The sequence below is a fragment of the Danio aesculapii genome, chromosome 1 (assembly GCF_903798145.1).
Source record: "Danio aesculapii chromosome 1, fDanAes4.1, whole genome shotgun sequence".
In the NCBI taxonomy this organism is placed as follows: domain Eukaryota; kingdom Metazoa; phylum Chordata; class Actinopteri; order Cypriniformes; family Danionidae; genus Danio; species Danio aesculapii.
This window is the reverse complement of record NC_079435.1, coordinates 16,415,772-16,436,713: the sequence shown is the minus strand read 5'-3', so window position 1 is coordinate 16,436,713 and position 20,942 is coordinate 16,415,772. Positions and strand designations below refer to the sequence as shown.

Below are 20,942 nucleotides of genomic sequence, written 5' to 3'. Positions count from 1 at the left end.
GTTTTAAGACGGTGTTGTGTTCTGATCTGATAGGTATCTGGGTAGAAAGAGGAAGGCCCAGACTGTGTCTGTTCAGCCTCCTTTCCTCAGACCGCAGCTTACCGAGGCTCAACTGGCAGCTAAGGTACTTGACAACGGAATCCAGGGAGACCTGCACCGGGTAAGGAAATAATCCCATTTTACTTTATTTCTTTAGTTCTCTTTCTGCTTCTGCCCAACGTTCTCCTTTGGGACAGTTTAATAAAGGACAGGAAGTTTTCAATTGTATTTTCCAGACCATAAAAAAGCCATGAAAGATAATGGAATGAGATATGTTTCTCATGTGTATGGTCATAATTTTGTTCATTTAAAAAAAAAAAACAATCAAACAGAATTACTAATTGTTTAGTTGATTCATTAAACAGTCTGAGGTTTCTGGTAGTGATGGGAAGTTTGGATCATTTTACTGACTCAGACCTTTTAGTCTCGTTCATTAAGATGAACACATCTTTTGGAAAGTAATTTCCTTCATTTGGTTCAATTTGCCAAATTATTATTAATGTTACGAGTTGCTCCCAAACGCATCTACAACTACACCAAACGTTGATCACACTATAAACAAGTCAGAACTAGAATGCGATAAGAGAGAGAAAATTATCATTCATTGTTTACCTGGTCTTTTGTCTATGATTATGTCAGCTCACCTCTTCTGACAGGTCACACTGACAGTCCCTTATAAGCTTAGCCAATGCACACAGTCTGAGCCGAAAGGAGCCATAATTATTTCACCTTTCGATGCTTCTGGTTTTTCATCATGTGACAGCATGTAAAGAAGAGAGATGACTCAAACCCGAGGACTCAAGAAATGAACGGATTAAATCTTTTTCCAGCTCTAAATGCATATGATTGGCTTCTGTCTTTCAAGTGATGAACAAACGACTCAAACCGAGGACTCGAGAAATGAATGGATCAAATATTTTTCCGACTCTGACTGTATATGATTGACTTGTCTTTCACGTGATGAATGAACAATTCAAACCCAATAGAGAACTCAAAAAAGGAACTAATCTTCTCCTCCACCTGCACAAATGTGCACATGTGCAAATGAATGAATCACTCCCAGGGAGGACTCATACAAAAGATTTGTCCAAATGAACGGATCGTTTAAGAATGACCCATCACTAGTTTCTAGGGAGAAAAGACTTAATTTGCCTTTCAACAACCTAAAGCCGTAAATGTTATCAATTAGACCATGAGCATGTTTTTGTATTCCCAATGCAATTATCTACAAATTCTTAATTCAAGATTCATTTACTGTACTTTCCACACCATAAGACGCACTGGATTATAAGACGCAGTCTCAATTACGGGGTCTGTTTCTGTACTTAACCCATACATAAGGTGCACCATATTATAAGGCGCATGCTACAGTCACATACGGTCCACAAGAAAAGGTAACAGAAGCAAAACAGTGAGTTTAGTTGAACTTTATTCTACTATTATCAATACAATCACATAACTTTTTTCAATCCATCTTCTCCCACAAAACCCTCAAAGTCGTCATCTTCTGTGTCTGAATGGAACAGCTTGGCAATTTCGCCATTAAACATGCCGGGTTCCCTCTCATTATTGTCGAAATTGGTCTCGTTGCCAGGTGACTATTCAGCAATGATGCTGGCTTTCGCGAAGGCTCGGACAAAAGTTAAAGCAGAGACCTTAGCGCAGGCATCCACAATTCATTCACATATGATGGCGTAACTTGCCCGGCGCTGCCTACCAGTCTTAGTGTTTGTTCGCCATCTGTCTTCCATCGCTTTTATGCCGCTCGCAACTTCACTTTGAACGCCACGTTTACACCAATTTCCAATAGTTGGAGTTCTTTTGTTAATCGCTGCATGTGTACATAGTGTACATATTACATCCCTGTGTCGGCGGGATATGCTCCGACTGTCAAGAGGAGCGCTTACCAAAGTTGCACAACAACATTTTTACAGATTTTGGAACTCACACATAAGGCGCACCGGATTATCAGTCGCATGGCTGATTTCTGACAATTTAAGGCTTTTAGGTGGGCATTATAGTGCGGAAATTACGGTACTTGAAACAAGTCAGTTTGAAAAATTGCTAAAACTAAATAACTCTCAGCCAATGAATCAAGAAAAAACACAGACAAAAAAATCACTTGTTTTACAGTCTGATCATAAGGTAGAGTTAAAGTTGTTTCATTATTCTTGTGTTTTTATAGTAGTTATTCATTGTGTAGCCTATAAACTTGTATTTAGATACTCGCTGACAGTTTTCTTTCTTATAAATGTCTTAAATGTTCCTTTATCAGACGAGTTGGAATGAGCTCTAAATGTTTTTACCTGCCCTTTACATTCGTGAAGTGAATTCATTAATTAGCATTAACTCTTCATATTGAGTCAGAATCCCCAGGTCACATGACTGTTTTGCAAGCAACTGGCTCAAATTCCCACTCTCTTGCAGAAAAAATAAATACATTTATATCTGTTGGTGCCATTTACAGTGTGATTGAGGACGGCTGACACAGACAGACTTCCATTAATATGTCTGAACTGAAGCCATGGCTTTTAAACTGTCAAAAATACTTTGTTGTTCCATAATGAAAGGTTGTGTTCTGAAAAGTCACGTGATTTATTTTCTTAAACTAAAGGAACTTTCTATCTGTTTGGAGCACTTCATTACATGCTTTTGACTTTTTTTTCAAGATTGCAATTAGGAGTTATGAGAAAATTCATCAGCTTTTTGGCAATTCATGGATTTCTGCATTAATGGTTTGTTAAATGAAAGGCTCAGAGCTTGCTGAGTTGTAAGCAGTGATATTTAAAGACTGAGAGAGATGTTCAGTGTGCCAGGAAGAGCTGTTTGATAAATGTGCACTAATAGAAGGAACAGATTTTGCAAAATGTTCATTCACTTCTTTACCATTAGCTTCAGAAGTCCTGGTCTAATCCCTATAATAAGGTTGCTCAATCTTCTGCCTTGATACCAAGACCCTAGTAAACAGCAGCGCAGAGGTGTGCCAGCTTTAAACGGTTACTCATGGAAAGTTGGCTTGTCAGACAGTCCTGAGCCTGAGAAATAACCTGTGTGTATTTATGTCACCCCACCCGTCAACACATCGGCCTGTGCCAAGAGTTGTGTGGTGTACCAATAGAGTAAACATGTGCTCTAGTACCAAAATATTTACAATTATCACTTGAAGGAATGGTTCACCCAAAAGTATTTAATCTGTCATCATTTACTTCAGTCAACTCTTCAAAGCCTAGTTGAGTTTCTTTTTTTCTGTTGAACACAAAAGATATTTTGAAAAATGAAGATATCTTCGAAATATCTTATTTATGTTCAAGAGAAAGAAAGAAAGAAAGAAAAACTCATGAAGGTTTGAAAGCACATCAGGGAGTATAAATGATTGAAATGTTTTTTTGGGTGAAATATTTTTGTATCCTGAGCTGTTTCCATAAAAAGTTACCATTTAACTTGTGCACAGATTTGAAATATTGCATAAAACATTAGCAGATAAAGCAGTTTCCAGTTTCCTATGTGTGTAAGTAAATATTTTTTTTTTAGAAATTGGTATAAAATCTGTAATATGAATGGACATTTTTGCATTTGGAAAAGAATTGCCATATTTAATGCATCATAAATGCCTTATGACTTGCACTGCATGTGAGATCCTGTGCAATTAACTTGATTAGTCTTGAGTCTTGAGTGTGTTTTCCTGTGCATAGAGTGATTTATTCAGTGAATGAACTCCATCAGTTTTTTTAAATGTGGACTTTGCAGATAAAAAGTATTTTTTTAAGCACATTTTTACAATATTTGAGTATCTTGCCAAACTTTACACAGTGAAACATCATTTTTATACATCTTCAGGGTTTCCGTGGGGTCTTAAAAAGTCTTAAATGTAAAAATCAAAATTTTAGGCCTTAAAAAGCCTTAAATTTGCTGTTCTAGGTCTTAAATATTTTTGCACAGGTCTTATTTTTCCGATGTCCATGTAACGCTACATCTAATGCTCATTTAAATTATTTTTTGTCGTTGTTGCTTGGTTTTCGTGGTGTTGTAGTTCTTTATTTCACTAGTCCTAATGTAATTTGCTACAAATGAGACCAACATGCAGTAGCCAATCAGCTTTCTGTTATTGAACTCTGTGCACACGGCGAATGTGACCTCAGCGCTGTGTTTGCGGAGGTTCGCTTTGGGTGCGTGCAACATGATTTTGGCTGGCAGAGCTCAAGAAATTTTTTGAGATCGCGTTTGATTTGAGTTGAATATGAAACACTTTGAAGAGATTTTGACTGAAACTGGTATGACTATACAGACATCTTTATGATCAGTCCATGCGTGATCATAAGGAGAACCAGATGAACAATAATTCTAAAATGCAACAGCCGTGGTAAAGGAGGAAAGTTTTTGTAAAAGTTTGGAAAAACCTGAGGATTAAGTTTGTTAAAACAAAAAAAGAGGCCATACAAAATGTGGACCCAGGTGGTTTTAATATTACAGAATATGTTTTTCCACCGTTCATAGGTTTACCACTGATGGATATATTACAATCTTGAATTTAAAACAATTTAATAGTTACAAACTAAAATGAACAAATTATGTACTTGATAACTGGAAAGGAATATTTTTACAATATATTGGTGCCCTATTTCTAGGCTTTATAGTTGATAATGGTCAGGAATGTTGGACCATTATTGCCTTTTTAGCTTATAAGTAAAGGACAGAAATTAGCCAGACTGTAATGTGTGAATTGATTTTTTTTTTTTTTTTTTTTTTTTTTTTTTTTTTTAGAAAAGTGTATTTTTTTTTCTTTTATTCTTGCCATAATAAAAAATAATTGTAGAGCAACCCATGTTCTGTTGACATTAATATTTAACTTTAATAGGTAGAACTCTCTGAGATATGAACAAAAGCAAGTGATGCATCAAAGTTTGATTTAAAAAAAAATCTTTCATGGTTATAAAAATCTGTATAATCATTACAATAAATTATAAAAATAATAAAAAACAATTAGTTTAAAAATCTTCAATGATATTAATGCTATGACCTAGTTTCGGAAACTTTCTACTTCTCTATTTATCCGTCTGATTTTACTGTCTGTTTCTTTTGACTGCCCCCTGTCATTTAATAGAATATCTCAATGGCGAACGCGTCAAGTATAAAAGCCTCGTCTGTTTCATGAGGTGCGCGATGTGGCGACAGGCAAAAGTATAAATCAGCCTTAAGATGTTTTTTTTTTTTTTTTTTTTTGTTCAATGGTGCATCTAACCTGTCTTTGGTACTGTTCAATTCGAATACATTTATTTTACCACTAATTTTGTGATTTTGCATTTCTTTCTGTGTATGTGTGTTTTTGATATTGTGATATAGGTCTTAAATTTAATACTTAATGGTCTTAAAAAGTCTTAAATTTGACATTATGATATCTGCAGAAACCCTGGTCTTGAATTGTGAATAAGAAGTCTGGGAGTGGAAGCAGCTATTGTGTTGTAGACTTATAGATAGAATATAGATAGATAGTGGTTAACTCATTTTGCTAACAAATTCCACACTAGTGCCAAATCAATAGCAGTTCATGCTAAGTTCACCTTCATGCCTCTAAACTTAACCTTTTATTAAGTCGTTTGAACAAACAGATTTCATTGGTGTGTTTGTTTAAGTTAGTCTTAGTCATGCTTCAATGTTTACTTATTTTTTTGTCTGTTTATTTGCATAAATTACAACTTGTTTTTTTTCTCTCTGTCTTGCAATGTTTTAGTCTAAGAGCAGCTTGGAGATGATGGAAAGTCAGTCTGCTGATGCTGAGCCTCCGCCTCCACCTAAACCAGAGCTCAGATACCCGGGACTGTCACGAGGACCTGCCGGACACTCTGAGGGTTAGAGAAAACCAGCATGACAAACTATAATACCAGTCTGATTTATTTACATACAGTACTGTGCAAAAGTTTTAGGCCAACATTGAATCTGTTGTTTTACTGATGATATAATGCAGGGGTCGGGAACCTTTTTTCAGCAAAAAGCCATTTCTGATTTTTAGTATCACGATACTACCATAGTACCAGTAAACCGTGCAACTCTTAATTTCTACCAGTGTTGTTAGCAATATTGTCTGAATTGATGGAATTGTAAATGTTGAAAAGTACAGAAAGGGTCCCTTAATCCATTATGCCATTCCTTCTGGAAAGGACTTCAGTGGTAAAAGTTAAAATTTTTAGCATGAGAACAATCCGCCAATTGCAGTAAAATCCTATCTTAACCTTAAGCAGAACTCTGGAATGTGCGAAAAGAATCATGATATTACACTGCAAATTATTTCAGAAAATGTCAGGACATTTTAGAACAAAACAGTTCAAGCTGTGCTTGCCAAGGGAAGGCACATTGAACAGACTTTTTCTTGAAAAGGAGATGTACTGTTGTTGTTGTTGTTGTTGTTTTAACATATTACCTATATTTTCTGTTTATTTTTAATAAAGTGACTGGTTGATTATATATTGTGCCAAAGTCTTAGGCCAACAAAGGTATGGTATAGTGCTTAGGACTTTTGCACAGTACTGTATATGTATTATCAAACATTGATTAATCTGTTGCTTCTTTATTTGTATGCTTAATTTTAGTAAACTATTTTTTATGCTTTCACTTTTTGCATAGTGTTTATCCAGAGTTTTAAAATGTAACAGCAGTGATGTTGTTGTTATAGAATGTTAAATTGTAATTTAGTCTTGTCTTTTAAATATTCGGCGGATTAAGATTTCAGAATTGTTGTTTTTTTTTTTTAAAGGAGTATGATATTGCAGTTGCACTTGCTTAAATTCGATATATGTGACCACATAAGCAGTCAGAAGTGTCAGTTTTGTGGAATTGAGATTTGTACATCAACTGAAAGTTAAAAAAAAAAAAGCTTTCTATTGGTGAATGTTTGCTAAAATAATATGTAGCAAAAAAAAAACACCTTTTTTAAAATCTGGAATCTAGCGGTTAAAAAACAAAATACAAGTATTGAAAAAAATTACCTTTTAAAGCTGTTCAAATTAAGTGATATGCATTTTACTAATCAAAAATTTATATATGTATGGTAGGAAATTTACAAAATATCTTTATGGAACATCTTTACTTAATATTGTAATTTTAAATTTTTTTATTTTGCACAATAGAATGTAAATATTTGACCCATACGATGTATTTATGCGCAATTTAAGACTGGCTTTGTGGTCCATGTTTACATTATGTGTGTGTTTAAAACTCTGAATCTGATCTTCCTTTGTTTGTTTTTTGCAGAGAGTAGTCTGTTGAATAAAGCTCCACCCACCCCCACTATGTTCAAATACAGGCCTACATACAGCAGTCCGGGCAAGAATCACACTGCCCTCACTCATGCCTATGCTAACCAGGTAAATCTTCTGCCTGCTCATGTATGTGTTGTTTATACCGAGAAAAGAGATCTACATGTTCATTCATTCTCTATGCTGGTGATTCACTGCATTTAATGAGTTGATGTGTCATCATTCACATTCTTTTGCATGACTGTATTATTGTTTCCTTTATACCACATGTTTTTTACTTTTTCCAATAACATTTTGTTCAATCCATTAAATTGTTTTTCCCCTTCCAATTTGGTTTATTCAGTGGCTTTCAGTTGAACAGTATCAGTAAGTTTACACTGTACTTTTTCCCCCCTGTGTGTCTGTTTTTATGTGTCATTGGTCTTGTCTTTACTCTAATTTTGTCTTTTTTTAAATCTACATATACATTAATTTCAATGTAAATGTTTTATGATGCTCCTAGTATTTATTTAATTATCTTAGGTAGTATTTCTATGCTCATGTTGATATTTAAAAGTTAATTGTTGATTTAAAATATTTAAAAATGTTGTCTTTACAAAAGAAAACACACTGCTTTCCCAAAAGGCTACAGCTTATACAAAGAATCATTTGGAACTGGCAAATATGGTCATTCTGGAAAAAAAAAGAAGAAGAATATAATGAATATAACTTGTTTAATTGTACTCAACACGTTCAACACATTTTGCTGGCTTTAGCTCTGAGGGTTTGTCAGTTTTGGCTCTACACCATTGGACTGATATTGGATAAGAAACATCATCCAATTTTGATTGATTCTAAAAGACCTGAGGCCTTGTGCATAAAGTTCTAAAAGTCACATTTTGAGTTTGATTTGCTGACCCACAAAATGTCAGTTTAAAGATTAATACTTATCTCTTTACCCATGTTGATTTGGCTTCCACCACCACATTGATGCAAAATCAACCGTGAACTACTGTAAAATCTTTCGGTTGTGATTGTAGTCATGTAGTTAAGCCTTATAAACCCTTTTAAAGACTAAGGATGTAGTTCACTCACAAAGAAAATTATAATCATTTGCCTAATCTAAACCAGAAATGCCCAAACTAGGGCCTTTAGGATAAAGTTGGCCCATGGTAACCTTTGATTTGGCCCCCATCCAGGGGCGGACTGGGCATAGGGAGCATCGGGTTTTCCCAGTGGCCTAACGGTCAATCTAGCCTGGCTCCTTTCACCGCCAACACCCCCCTTCATTTACCGATCGCACTCCAACACCACCCCACCACTTCTTCACTTTCCGATCGCACCCACCCCCACCAACCCAACCACCCCCCAGGGCTGTTCCAACTGCCAGCAAAAACCACAACGCAAGAACAGATAAATGATGGGACTTTTACCCACATGATGTACCTTGTTTAAACAAAAGCAAAACTTCAATTCATTTAAACCCATGTGAGAAACCACCATGTTTTGCCCTTCCAAGTGCTTCCAAGTTTGTTGCCAATATCACTGTTCCCTGCCTTTCCAAGCTTATCCTCTCTGTCTGTCAAATGCTGTAATGCTGGCTCTTAGAGCAATAGAAAACTTTCCCAAATCATCTGTCCCCAGTGGCCCCAATTGGTCCTTACCATAGGGCTTGCCCTTGATGTCCCTTATGGGGTGTTCACACCAGATGCAGCTTGTGTGAATATATCGCGGTATCCACGTATAATTAGACGCATGAACATTTTGAGTTTACACGCTTCATTTGTGTCAAATTCGCTTCATTTGCACATTAAATTTATTTCACAGTAGACATAGATTCGCGACACGATTGAGAGAATAGCTGTGCTTCAGGTGCTTTATGCAGAGTTCAGACTGCATGATTTTAGCCCCGATTTTGACTCACAGACAGGTTTTGGGAAATTGCCGACAAATGCCTAAAATCACAGGTAAATCGGTGCTCGTGCACACGCGTAACAATCACACAGTATGAATTATCAAAGACGCGATCTGAGAGAATCGCAGAATTGAGTAGGCGATTCAAATCATTTCATGTGAATGAGTTCTGATTAAAAATATCATCAGTGATCACCTACAGCCAGTGAGAGAGCAGCATCCACTAGCATAGGTACCTGCAGACCAGCGGGAGGTTGGGGGAGACGTTAAAAGCACTCATTATCAGTTTAATGGAGGAAAAACTATTGGAAATTTGGCAGGAGCACCCGTGTCTGCTTGACGTGTCATCTGAGCAATACCACAACTGGGTCAAAAAAAGAAATTGATAATTCCCTTTAAACCCACGAGCAAAATAAAAGTGCATTTTCTGTTCCACTAAAGGCTTCGTTCTCATTATGTAGTTGATCACAAAATATATACTACGTGACCTCGCGTTGTTTCCATGTCACTTCTCACGTGTTTGGTTGTGAGACGTAGTTTGGTCAAACATGTCAGCGATTCTTCCTATTTTAAAGTCATGCAGTGAGATGCCACCTGTTGCCGATCCATCTTGCAGTGTAAACACAGCACCGACAGAACGCTAACACGGTTAGTAATGCAGTGTGAAAACACCACTACTTTGAAAATCATGCAGTCTGAACTCGGCATTAGTAAGGCTGAAAAAAAGCATAGATTCATTCGGGCCGTCTTTGGGTCCGTTATATCTTTCAGAGATCTCCACCCCGCTCTCTGAGTTCATTAACTTCTCCAAAAGGTTAGCCTGGGAATTTTCACCTCAGAACACCAACAACAGGTGCTATGTCATAGTCAAGCCCCTAATAGAGCAAGCTCCTGTTTAGTTAATGTGCCTCAGTTCAGATTTTCAGCTTAACCGATTTGCACAAATCACACGTTAAGTGCGTCAAATGCCTGAAAGGCTCAGTTTGCGATGTGCCGCAAGTTGTCTGATTGTGTCTTTGCATTGACTGTACATTTAAATCACTCACGGTTGACTCTTCATCTGCATCTAGTGTGAACATACCATTAGAATTTAGCTCTCAGATTCCCTTGTATCTTTATAAACTCCTCTGCTTGCTCTCTCTCTCTCTCTCTCTCTCTCTCTCTCCCCCCATCTCCTCCTCTCTTTTTCTTTCTGTCTCTCGCTCTCTCTGTAGATGAGTCGTGGGGACAGTCTTAAAGAGTCCTCTTCCTCTCTCCTGCAGTCCAGTCAGCAGCCCGGCTATCGCTCTGAGCCCAGTCTGGATGGGCGTGAGGGGGGAGGAGCGGAGCGAAGCGGGGCCGAGCGAACAGGTGGGGGCCCTGGAGGACCTCCAGGCTCAGGAATCCCAGGCTACTCCCTAGGAGGTCGCTCATATCCCTCCTTTTCTGATCCTACAGTGCTCGCCGAAAGAGCCTCGCGATCCTCCAGTGTTCGCTCCACACACAACGCCCCGCCATCCGAAGCCACCACCTCCACCAGCTACAAGAGCTTAGCCAATCAGACTCCGCCGCAGGCTGCGAGGAACGGCAGCCTGTCCTACGATAGTCTCCTTACACCTTCCGAAAGCCCCGATTTTGAATCGGCAGCACCAGAGATGTCTCCGGGTCGCCCACGAACGCCCGTAGTTGGATATAGCTCCCCCTTCCTGTCAGCACAGATTGCCCATCAGAGGGAGGCGGAGCTCCACCAGCCGGTGGCCTCTAGCTCCGCCCTCCTGGTCTCTCCTCAGCATGCAGTGTTTCTCCGCGGCTCCGGCTCTCCACCCGTTCCTCCTGAGCGCGAGCGGGAGCGCCTGCTGCATGATTCACAAGCTCAGCACCATCACCACCACCACCATCATCACCACCACCATCGGCCGCCCCGCTTCTCTCGACCCCCTTTGCTCTCTGACTCGGGCCCCCCTCAGCCTTCGTGCCCCTACCGCACCCGCTCCACCGACACCACCCACCCGCCGCGCTCGCCGCACCCCCCGCCGCTGGGCAAGTCTCTGTCGTACTCTAGCGCTGCCGCTGCAGAGATGCAGTACCGCCTGGTCCGTAAAGCCTCGGCCTCGGTTGCGGGAGGGGGCATTCAGGCGCCAAAGTGAGTAACTTCCCCTCCAGCTTACGACGCTCTGCACAGCCTGCTGCTGCCTCCTTCCTCCTACTCTTCCTCCTCCTCCTCCCAGACTCCTGTGAGTGCCTCTCTTTCACTTCTTTCTTCCTGATGCTTTCTTTCTCGCACCGCTTTGAACTCATTGTGTCTAGGCAGATCTCCAGTGATTCTTATGCTCTCATCAGCAATCGTCTGCTGCTTTCTGCTACTTTGTTTAACTGTGTTGATTGTTACCAAAATACTTAAATTATTTGATATATTTTCATAACAGCTTTTTGGAGTACCAATGTTTGAATTTTTTAATTTAAAGGGATAGTTTGCCTAAAAAAATTTATTTACTCAGCCTCTGAGGTGAATCTAAACTTTTATAATTTTCTTTCTTCTGCTGAACACAAAAAATGTACTGAAAAATGGTGAAGACCTGTAGCCATTGACATCCACAGCAGAAAAAACAGATACTATGGATGTCAATGCCCACAGGTTTCTTATATTCTTTTAATACAGGGTTTCCGTGGGGTCTTAAAGTCTAAAATTTAAAAATCAAAAGTCTTAAACTCGCTGTTCTAGGTCTTAAATATTTTTACACAGGTCTTATTTTTCCAATGTCCATGTAACACTACATCTAATGCTCATTCAAATGATTTTTTTGTTGTTGTCGCTTGGTTTTTGTGGTGTTGTAGTTCTTTATTTCTCTAGTCCTAATGTAATTTGCAGTATTACAACTACAAATGAGACCAACGTGCAATAGCCAATCAGCTTTCTGTTACTGAACTCAGTGCGCACGGCGAATGTGATGTCATCGATGTTTGTGGAGGGTCACTTTAGGTGCGTGCGACATGATTTCGGCTGGCGGAGCTTACTAAATTTTTTGATACTCGGGTGAACAGTTCGTACAGCGCTGTGTTTGATTTGAGTTGAATATGAACTGGTATGACTGTACAGACATCTTTATGATCCGTCTATGCGTGACCATAGAGAGATAGAGACCAGATGACCAATAATTCTTGGCTAGAAATTGCAACAGCCGCAGGAAAGGAGGAAAGTTTTTGTAGAAGTTTGGTTTTAATATTACAGAATATGTTTTTCCACCATTCATAGGTTTTACACTAACCTGTCTTCGGTACCGTTCAATTAGAATACATTTTTTTTACCACAAATTTTGTGAATTTTTTTTTTTCATTCTCTCTTTGTGTATGCGTAATATACGTCTTAAATCTAATACTTAATGGTCTTTCAAAGTATTAAATTTCACATTATGATATCTGCAGAAACCCTGAATGCAACAGAAAAAAACCTCAAACCATTTTGGAACAAGTAGAGCATGAGAAAACTGTATATTTTTAATTTTAGGGGTAAACTATCCCTTCAATATTTGTTAAAATAACTCTGAATTTCAACCTAACAATTGAAAACATTTTGTTTTGTAAGCAATTGACATTTTCTTGGTAGAGAAATGCTATAAATTACGATTTTTTTTATTTAAAAGTTAGATTAATATTTTAAATGTGATCAGACCTTTATTAGATAAAACAAACATCAATATTTTACTCAAACCCATACTTGGTAAAGCCAAAAAAACTTCAGAATTTTCAAGTGGTTTGTTCATTTTCTCCATTTGTTTTATATATATATATATATTAATAACAATTTTCATTTTTGGCCACACGCACATGCATATTTCTGTGTGTATGGTCAGATCTTATGATAAACATCTGAAAAACATGTAAATGTGTAACAAGTGAACTGATGACTAGATTTTTAAAGTCTTTTGATGTCATGCTCTTTCTTAAGTAATTACAATGGTGACCGATGTAGATAAACTAGATATAGAATAAACCAATTTCCTCATTGGCAAAATGACTTGATGGATAGATCACAGACAGACAAAAAGCATCATCATGGTGCTTATTATAGAGGTCTAAAAGCCTGATTGGCTTGGAGTTATTAGTCAGCATTTTAAAAAAGCATCAACATTGACCAGAGCAGAGACTGTGACTTCTTTGCGTCTTTCTTGTAGAGAACAAAATGAACTGTATTCCATTATAGATGTTTTATATTTTAAGTTGGCATGTATGCATTGTTATTTGAAATCTAACCAAGGGCCCAGACATTGGCCCTCAATTTCAAGATGTTTCAGTGGCGTGCTGATGGTTATAATAAACCTGCCGCACTTGAGTGCTTAAGAAAATGTTTCCTTTCCAAATTGCATGGCTGAGAAATTTAAATTTACTGGCTGTCACGGCTGGATTTGCCACTTCAGCTAAAACATTTTTTTTTTTTACTGATTTCTGCTTTGGGCAGTCCCTTTTTTTAAAACTGCCATGCCATCTATAAAATACATCTTTGTCACTAGCCTGTGTTAAACGGTTAGTTAACTCTAAAATGAAAATTGTTATTATTTACTCACCCTCGTGTTGTTTCATTCATCTTCAGGACACAAATGAAGGTATTTTAGTTTAGTTTGGAGAGCTCTCTCATTCTCCATGTATAACGCAACGGTTCTGACTCATGCAAAGTCCAGAAAAAATCCATAAAAACATCTTCAAAACTGACCAAATACCTTCAGTTTTATCAAGATACGAGATGCACACACATAAAAAAACAATGACTTTATTTAGCAGTTTCTTTTCCTCAGTGTCAGTATATTGCGCACATTCACAACCACAGGCGCATCGAAGAAATATATATTAGCAGCGCAATTTCATTTAAATGTAAAAATTATTTCTTTTGTAAGGACAGTACAGTGCATCCGGAGAGTATTCATAGCGCTTCACTTTTTCCACTTTTTTATGTTACACCCTTTTTTCAAAATGGATTAAATTAATAAATGTCCTCAAAATTCTACACACAATACCCCATAATGACAATGTGGAAAAGGATTTTTTTGTTGCAAATTTATTAAAAATATAAAACCTGAAAAATCACATACATCAGTATTCACAGCCTTTACTCAATTCTTTGTTGATGCACCTTTTCTTTGTTGATGCAGCAATTACAGCCTCAAGTCTTTTTGAATATGATGCCACAAGCTTGGCACACCTGTCTTTGGGAATTTTTGCCCATTCCTCTTTGCAGTACCTCTCAAGCTCTATCAGGTTGGATGGGAAGTGACTGTGTACAGCCATTTTCAGATCTCTCTAGAGATGTTCAATAGGATTTAGGTCTGGGCTCTGGCTCGGCCACTCAAGGACATTCACTGAGTTGTTGTGAAGCCACTCCATTGATATTTTGGCGGTGTGCTTTGGGTCATTGTCCTGCTGGAAGCTGAACCGTCGCCCCAGTCTGAGGTCAAGAGCACTCTGAAGCAGGTTTTCATTCAGGATGTCTCTGTATATTGCTGCATTCATCTTTCCCTCTATCCTGACTAGTCTTCCAGTTCATGCTGCTGAAACACATCCCCACAGCATGATGCTGCCACCATAATGCTTCACTGTAGGGGATGGTATTAGCCTGATGAGAAGCGGTACCTAGTTTTCTCCAAACATGACGCCTTGCATTCACTCCAAAGAGTTCAATTTTAGTCTCATCAGACCAGAGAATTTAGTTTCTTATGGTCTGAGAGTCCAAGAGTTCCTGTGAATTTCCAGGCGGGGAGTGGCTTCTGTCTGGCCACTCTATCATAGAGGCCTGATTGGTGTATTGCTGCACAGATGGTTGTCCTTCAGTAAGGTTCTTCTTTCTCCAAAGAAGAACACTGGAGCTCAGAATGACCATCAGATTATTGATCACCTCCCTGATTAAGGCCCTTCTCCCCCGATCACTCATCTTAGATGGCCAGCCAGCTCTAGTAAGAGTCCTGGTGGTTCCAAACATCTTCCACTTATTGTGTATTGTGTGTAGACTTTTGAGGAAATAAATGAATTTAATCCAATTTGGAATAAGGCTGTAACATAAAGTGAAGTGCTGTGAATACTTTCCAGATGCTCTGTATATACTGTATTACTGCAGGTTTACTACATTTATAAACGGCCAACTCTTTACACAACTCCTTAACTTTTCTGATTTTGACTTTAATGCAATTAAAGGTGCGATTTGCACCTTTTGTGAAGCTGCTTTGGAGCGATAATTATTGTGAAAAGTGCTATACAAGTAAAGTTATTTGAGTTTTAGTTGGGAAAATATATTTGATTATATTTTAATTCATATGATGATCATAACATTTTAATTTGAAACATAAAGAAGTCTTTCTGTTCATTTGATCAATCTAGTAGAACCTTGCTGAATGAAAGTGTTCATTTCTGACCTCAAAACCGATATGCACATATAGAAGTCTTTCTCTAATTTCTCAGTTTCTCTCCATTTCTCTTGGCTTAGGGACGAGATTCAGATGAAGTCGTATAGCCGGACAAACGGGCAGCCAAAGCCTTCTTCCACCCCCTCGTCCCCCACTCATCCCATCAGCGTGTCCACTCGCCCAGGCCAGGCACATTCCAGTGCCGGCTCTTCCCAGAGTCCCGCGCACAAGCCTGGAGGCGGCGTGAAGAAGGTGACAGGCGTCGGAGGGACCACTTACGAGATCTCCGTGTGACAGACGAGCCATAGACTCATTTCTTCACCATAGCGGAGAAAAAAATAATAATAATCACGCATGCCAGACTTTTATCGGTGGCTGTGCAAGTGTTAGGAAATCATAGCTGACCAGCAGGTTTTGGTTGGATTTGACATGGAGGAAGAGGAGGAGGAGGAAGAGCAGGGAGTTCATTCATTCATTCACCGTCACGTGATCAGACTTCAAGACTTACACATATGGAGCTGGAAGACCAAGTCAATGTGACGGCAAAGGACCGGATTGCCTTCAAAACATTTCAAGTACATAAGAGAGAAAAAAAAAGAGATTTTTATCTGCCGTAAATGTGTAAATTGTTCTGTATAGAGAAAAAATGGTCACTGTTTTTGTTTTGTTTTCAAAGAGTGGATTTTGATTTTTACCAAAAGGGGACCTGTGGCATTCAGTAGCCGTTTCAGACCACTGTGATTGGCATGCGACAATGTTGCGTCCGTATCCAATCTGCGCTAGGGAAGCAAAACGCTAGGAAAATAAGAAAGCAAATGCATTATTTAAATGACCGCAGCCTTTTCAAATCTAGTGTTTTCAGAGCAATGGCCTTGGAAATTCAAGGAGGAAACATGTTTTTATTTAATTCTTAAAGTGTTATTTTATATGACTTTATAAATGGTTATTGATAAAATCAAACAATGATTTTGTTTTTCTACAAAGGCTGATATTTGTTCTCGATGAGCTTTTATCTAATCATATAGATGGATAAAGAACTAATGGTCGCTCCAAAAACAGAGGAATCAGACGTAAATCATAATTGCAGAAAGTTGCTCATAACACACACACACACTTACACATGGAGGAGCCCAATCTTTGGCTCGTATTTCAAATGGTATCTTGTAAACATTGATTGTCTGCCTCTTAGGTTTTTTTCTTTTATTAATACATGAGGGGCAAATCTCATCGGTGGCCTTGACTAGCCAGCCATGTAGGATTTACACCACCACAGGATGCTGGAAGACCATATCAGTGCCCTCTGATTGGACGACAGTTCAGCCAATCAGTGGACGTTAGCTGTCAAATCAGAAAGCCTTTTTTTATTATTATTTAATGCTTACCTATCACTTTCAGAAAAAGATTGTCCCATTTTGCAGTCATTTCAATCATTGTCTGTCTCGTCTTTTTAGATCAGGGCTGGCCAATCAGGGGACAGATTTTGTTTTGTTGTTTTTTTTTCTGGTGATGAGTTCATTCATAGGATTTTTTTAATCAAAAAGATTAACTGAGGGGAAAGAAAGAGAGAAGAAAGTGTACTGTATAGTTCAGTGTGAGTGAATATGGTTGTGAATATGTGTATGCGCGCGCGTGTGTGTGTTTGAGCATTGGTAATAAACTCTTTATAAATCACTTGTCTTTCTGATTCTTGTTTGGCCTTTGTCATCACTATTATTTTTTTATTCTACTACTTTCTTTTCTCAATTTATTTAATTTACAACCCCGAATCAGAAGATGGGGCAGTATGGAAAACGCAAATAAAAGAAGTGATTTCTAAATTTACTTTGACTTGAATTTCTTTGCAGACAATAAAACAAACATTATTTAATGTATTTCTCATGATTTTTATTATTGTTGCATTTGGCGTTTAAAATGGACCTCACATTCTCTATTGAAGACAGGTCGGGACTGCAGGCAGGCCAGTCAAGTACCTGTATCCTCTTTCTCCGCAGCCAGGACTTTGTAATGTATCCAGAATGTGGTTTTGCATTGTCTTCTGAAATCTACATGGGCGTCTCTGGAAAAGAAGGCAGCATATTGTGCTCCATAATCTCTACATCCTTTTCAGCGTTAATGGTGCCATCATAGAAGTGCAAGTTACCTTTGGCAAGGGCACTGACACAACCATATAACATGACGCCCTGGCTTTTGGACTTGTTGCTGGTCGGTCTGTATGATCTTGTTCTGCTTTATCTGGAGCACATGGTGCCCATTTCTCATAACAAATGCCTGAAATACTGATTCATCTGACCACAGTACACATTCTCATTGTGATGATCCATCCCAGATGCCTTCAGGCCTTTTTTTTTATTTTAGTTGCATATTCCATACGGTCCCTACTTTCTGATTTGAGATTGTACATTTTGTGACTAATTTACTTCAATGGTTAAATGAAATTTCACAGTTTATATAGAAAGTACTGTAGGTAAATAAAGGTTCATTTTTAACACGACTGTTTATAAAGTTTGCACAGAGAAAAACGTTGAATCATTGGAGAAACATTTATTTGTTACTTTGAAATGAGTGTGTATTATTTGAGAGGTATATTTAGTAACAATTTACGTTATAAGCCTGTATTTGTAATACAATACAGTGGTATTCTGTGTGTTATAACATTCATTAATGCCTTATAAATTATGTTAAAATGTGTTGTATCATGAATAACTAACAATACAAGTAAAACAACAATATAAGTAAAATACTTCTAATGCGTTAAGAACAGCCTTATGAAGCATTGAAGGCTTTAGAAATAGCATATAGTAAGTTAACAATTTCTTCAAGTTAAACCAAACGTTTATTTAGTTGTTTTCGAGACCTTTGAGTTTCTATGGTAATGAAAATAGTTTTTCTTAAATGCTGGTCGAATGACCCTAGAAGCAGCAGCAATGGCGAACAAATTTTTCATATACGATGATGACTCAGAAAAGTGTACAGGTAAAGTAACCAAACGAATTCATACACAGACAGAATTTATTTATCGATCCAATGTTTGACAAGTTTCATTTCATTTGGTATTTTATACTTCATTCCAGTGTTTTGACTGGATTCCGTCTGTTTTCTACAAAGCGGGAATCATCAATCAGCGAAGACGCCATGAACGATTGTCAACAAAATATTTTGGGACCTCATTAGCACTGTAGGTATGGAGCTAATGATATGTCAAAACAATCTGAATTTGAATTGTGTTTGTTTGAATTGACAATTGTAATTTAATATATCTGAATTTTTATTTGTCGTTAAAAAATTGTTTGGAGTTTCTTAATTTGAATTTGAATTTCATAACTTGAATATTGAACATCTGAAATATAAGACAACTCAATTTTTCAAGGCTGAATTTTTTATAGATGTAATTCAAACTTCAGATTTTTTGTGTTCTGAATTCACAGACTGCAGATATTGGGTTTGTTAAAAAAAAACTTTCAAATTTTTTAAGATGAAGATATTCAGAACATCAAATTCAGCAGAAAGTCAGTACTCCGCAACAGGGTACAGTAGACGATCACAGAAAAGTCAGTCTAAGCAAATTGGCCAATCACAGCTATGTGAGTTTACTGGTGTATGTGAGGCTCAGGAGGACACAATTCTTCTGCAAACTGACTATCGGTGGTCAGCCATTTTCAGTAGTTTGTGTAATGAATACATGCATGCTTCAGTGAACCAAATTCATATATTTAATTCAATAACATCTCATTGGTTAATCAATTTTATTTACTTTTTTTTGAGGGATAAAGACCTGTACTTTACCCTCTGATGGGTTATTTCCGTAGACACAGGGCTCTTACACCTTTACCAAAGTCACATTTAAGGACTTAAGCTCTTTCCAGGTGCATTTTCAAACTGTGCAGCATTTTACAACGGTGGTAAACGACACATTTGCATGCACACACTTTTTCATCACATTATATAAGATGCTAGTTGTTACAATATTATGTAGTAAAACATAGCATGTAGTATAGTATTTTAAGGAAGTTTTTAATTATATTTGCCCAAAGCCCGTTATCAACACTGAAATGCTGCCTCTTTTAAATATCATTTATTTACATCTGAGATGTCATATTTAACCTTACATTTATATTTATTTGAATGATCAGATTTTTCCATATATTTAAAAAATATTACATTATTTTTGGCCCAAATACATTGAAACCAAAATGTCCAATGGGTGGCGCCATATCTCCATCTTTGTCACTGAACTCTTTATTCAGATTCATTCGAATCGGCTCATTTATAAATGAATGAAGTGACTCACTAAGAATGACTCGCTCAGAGATTTCGTTAACCTCATTTGTTAAGTGCCTAAAACTTTGTTTCAAATGGTTACAACATAAGAGGTGTTTAAAAAAAAGTCTATATTGTTGTGAATAGTGTACAGGGAAAGCCACTTGATGAGTTTTCAACATAATGTTTGTTTTATGTGACCCGAAACCAACAGCAGCCTTTTCTATACTTAAAGCAAAAATACATGAATTTAATTTTATACTAGGCTTTATGTAGATAACAAAAAACATTTCTTTTTACCTATTTACCTATTACCTATTTCCAGATTCAATTTACCAGGAAACATTTTAATGTTGTGTAATAATATTTCTATACTTGTAACCAGAGATGTATAAAGTACTAGAGACCCAGACTTAAGTAAAAGTACAAGTACTCTATCAAAAAGTGACTTGAGTAGAAGTAAAAGTGCTCTTTAAGCACCATACTTAAGTGGAAGTACTAAAGTATTCAAAATTTTTTGTACTTAAGTATTGCAAGTAGTTTATTTCAAAATTTACTACTCAAGTACTGAAAGTAAAAGTACAAGTATTGTGTATTGTAGTTATTAAAGAATGCAGTCAAAAGACATCATATTGTTTTGTTTAATTTAAATCTCTTTTTTGGGGGCACGTCATTAAGCAGAACGAAAAGAAACATGACTTACAATACTGTTTTTCTCTCACGCTTGAACCACAGATCTGACAGATTATAACAGCTTTAACACACACCTTTCAAAGTTGTGTGTCACAAAAACAGTCCATAATCCACTCAAAACGCTATTGAAACCCATTTTCGGAGCACAATTTACTGGTTGTAAACGCTGTAAACGATCGTTCTAATTCACTTGATTTTGATTTTATTGTAAAAAAAAAAACGTGTATATTACTGTGTTAAATGAAAATCTGAAATATTTTATGGCTTATGGCTATGATTTAGTATTCAACAATGTTTCATTTTGATTATGTTTTAATTAAATTGGTCTTAAACTTCATATTTTTCATATTTTTATAGTATATTTATTCATTCTGGTACTTTTACCATAAACCAACATCTCAACCATTTGGTAGAGGCTGATATTTTAGAAATTATGGGATGT

At 37.2% G+C, this 20,942-nt stretch overlaps 1 protein-coding gene across 5 annotated transcripts in view; it reads left to right on the top strand.

Annotated features, from left to right (window-relative positions):
- The window catches only part of zdhhc5a (zinc finger DHHC-type palmitoyltransferase 5a), a 47,828-nt gene extending 30,607 nt beyond the window's left edge, over positions 1-17,221 (top strand). Inside the window, exons 8-13 of one of the 5 annotated variants that reach the window (XM_056456737.1) lie at positions 34-160; positions 5,768-5,885; positions 7,285-7,418; positions 10,397-10,532; positions 10,620-11,304; positions 15,631-17,221. In XM_056456737.1, coding sequence (XP_056312712.1) covers positions 34-160; positions 5,768-5,885; positions 7,285-7,418; positions 10,397-10,532; positions 10,620-11,304; positions 15,631-15,844 — 1,414 coding nt within the window. In that variant the 3' untranslated portion in view covers positions 15,845-17,221. Of the gene's footprint in view, positions 1-33; positions 161-5,767; positions 5,886-7,284; positions 7,419-10,396; positions 11,305-15,630 lie in introns of all 5 variants that reach the window. The other 4 variants (XM_056456736.1, XM_056456734.1, XM_056456735.1 and 1 more) reach the window with 4 other exon arrangements.
- The last annotated feature ends 3,721 nt before the right edge of the window (positions 17,222-20,942 follow it).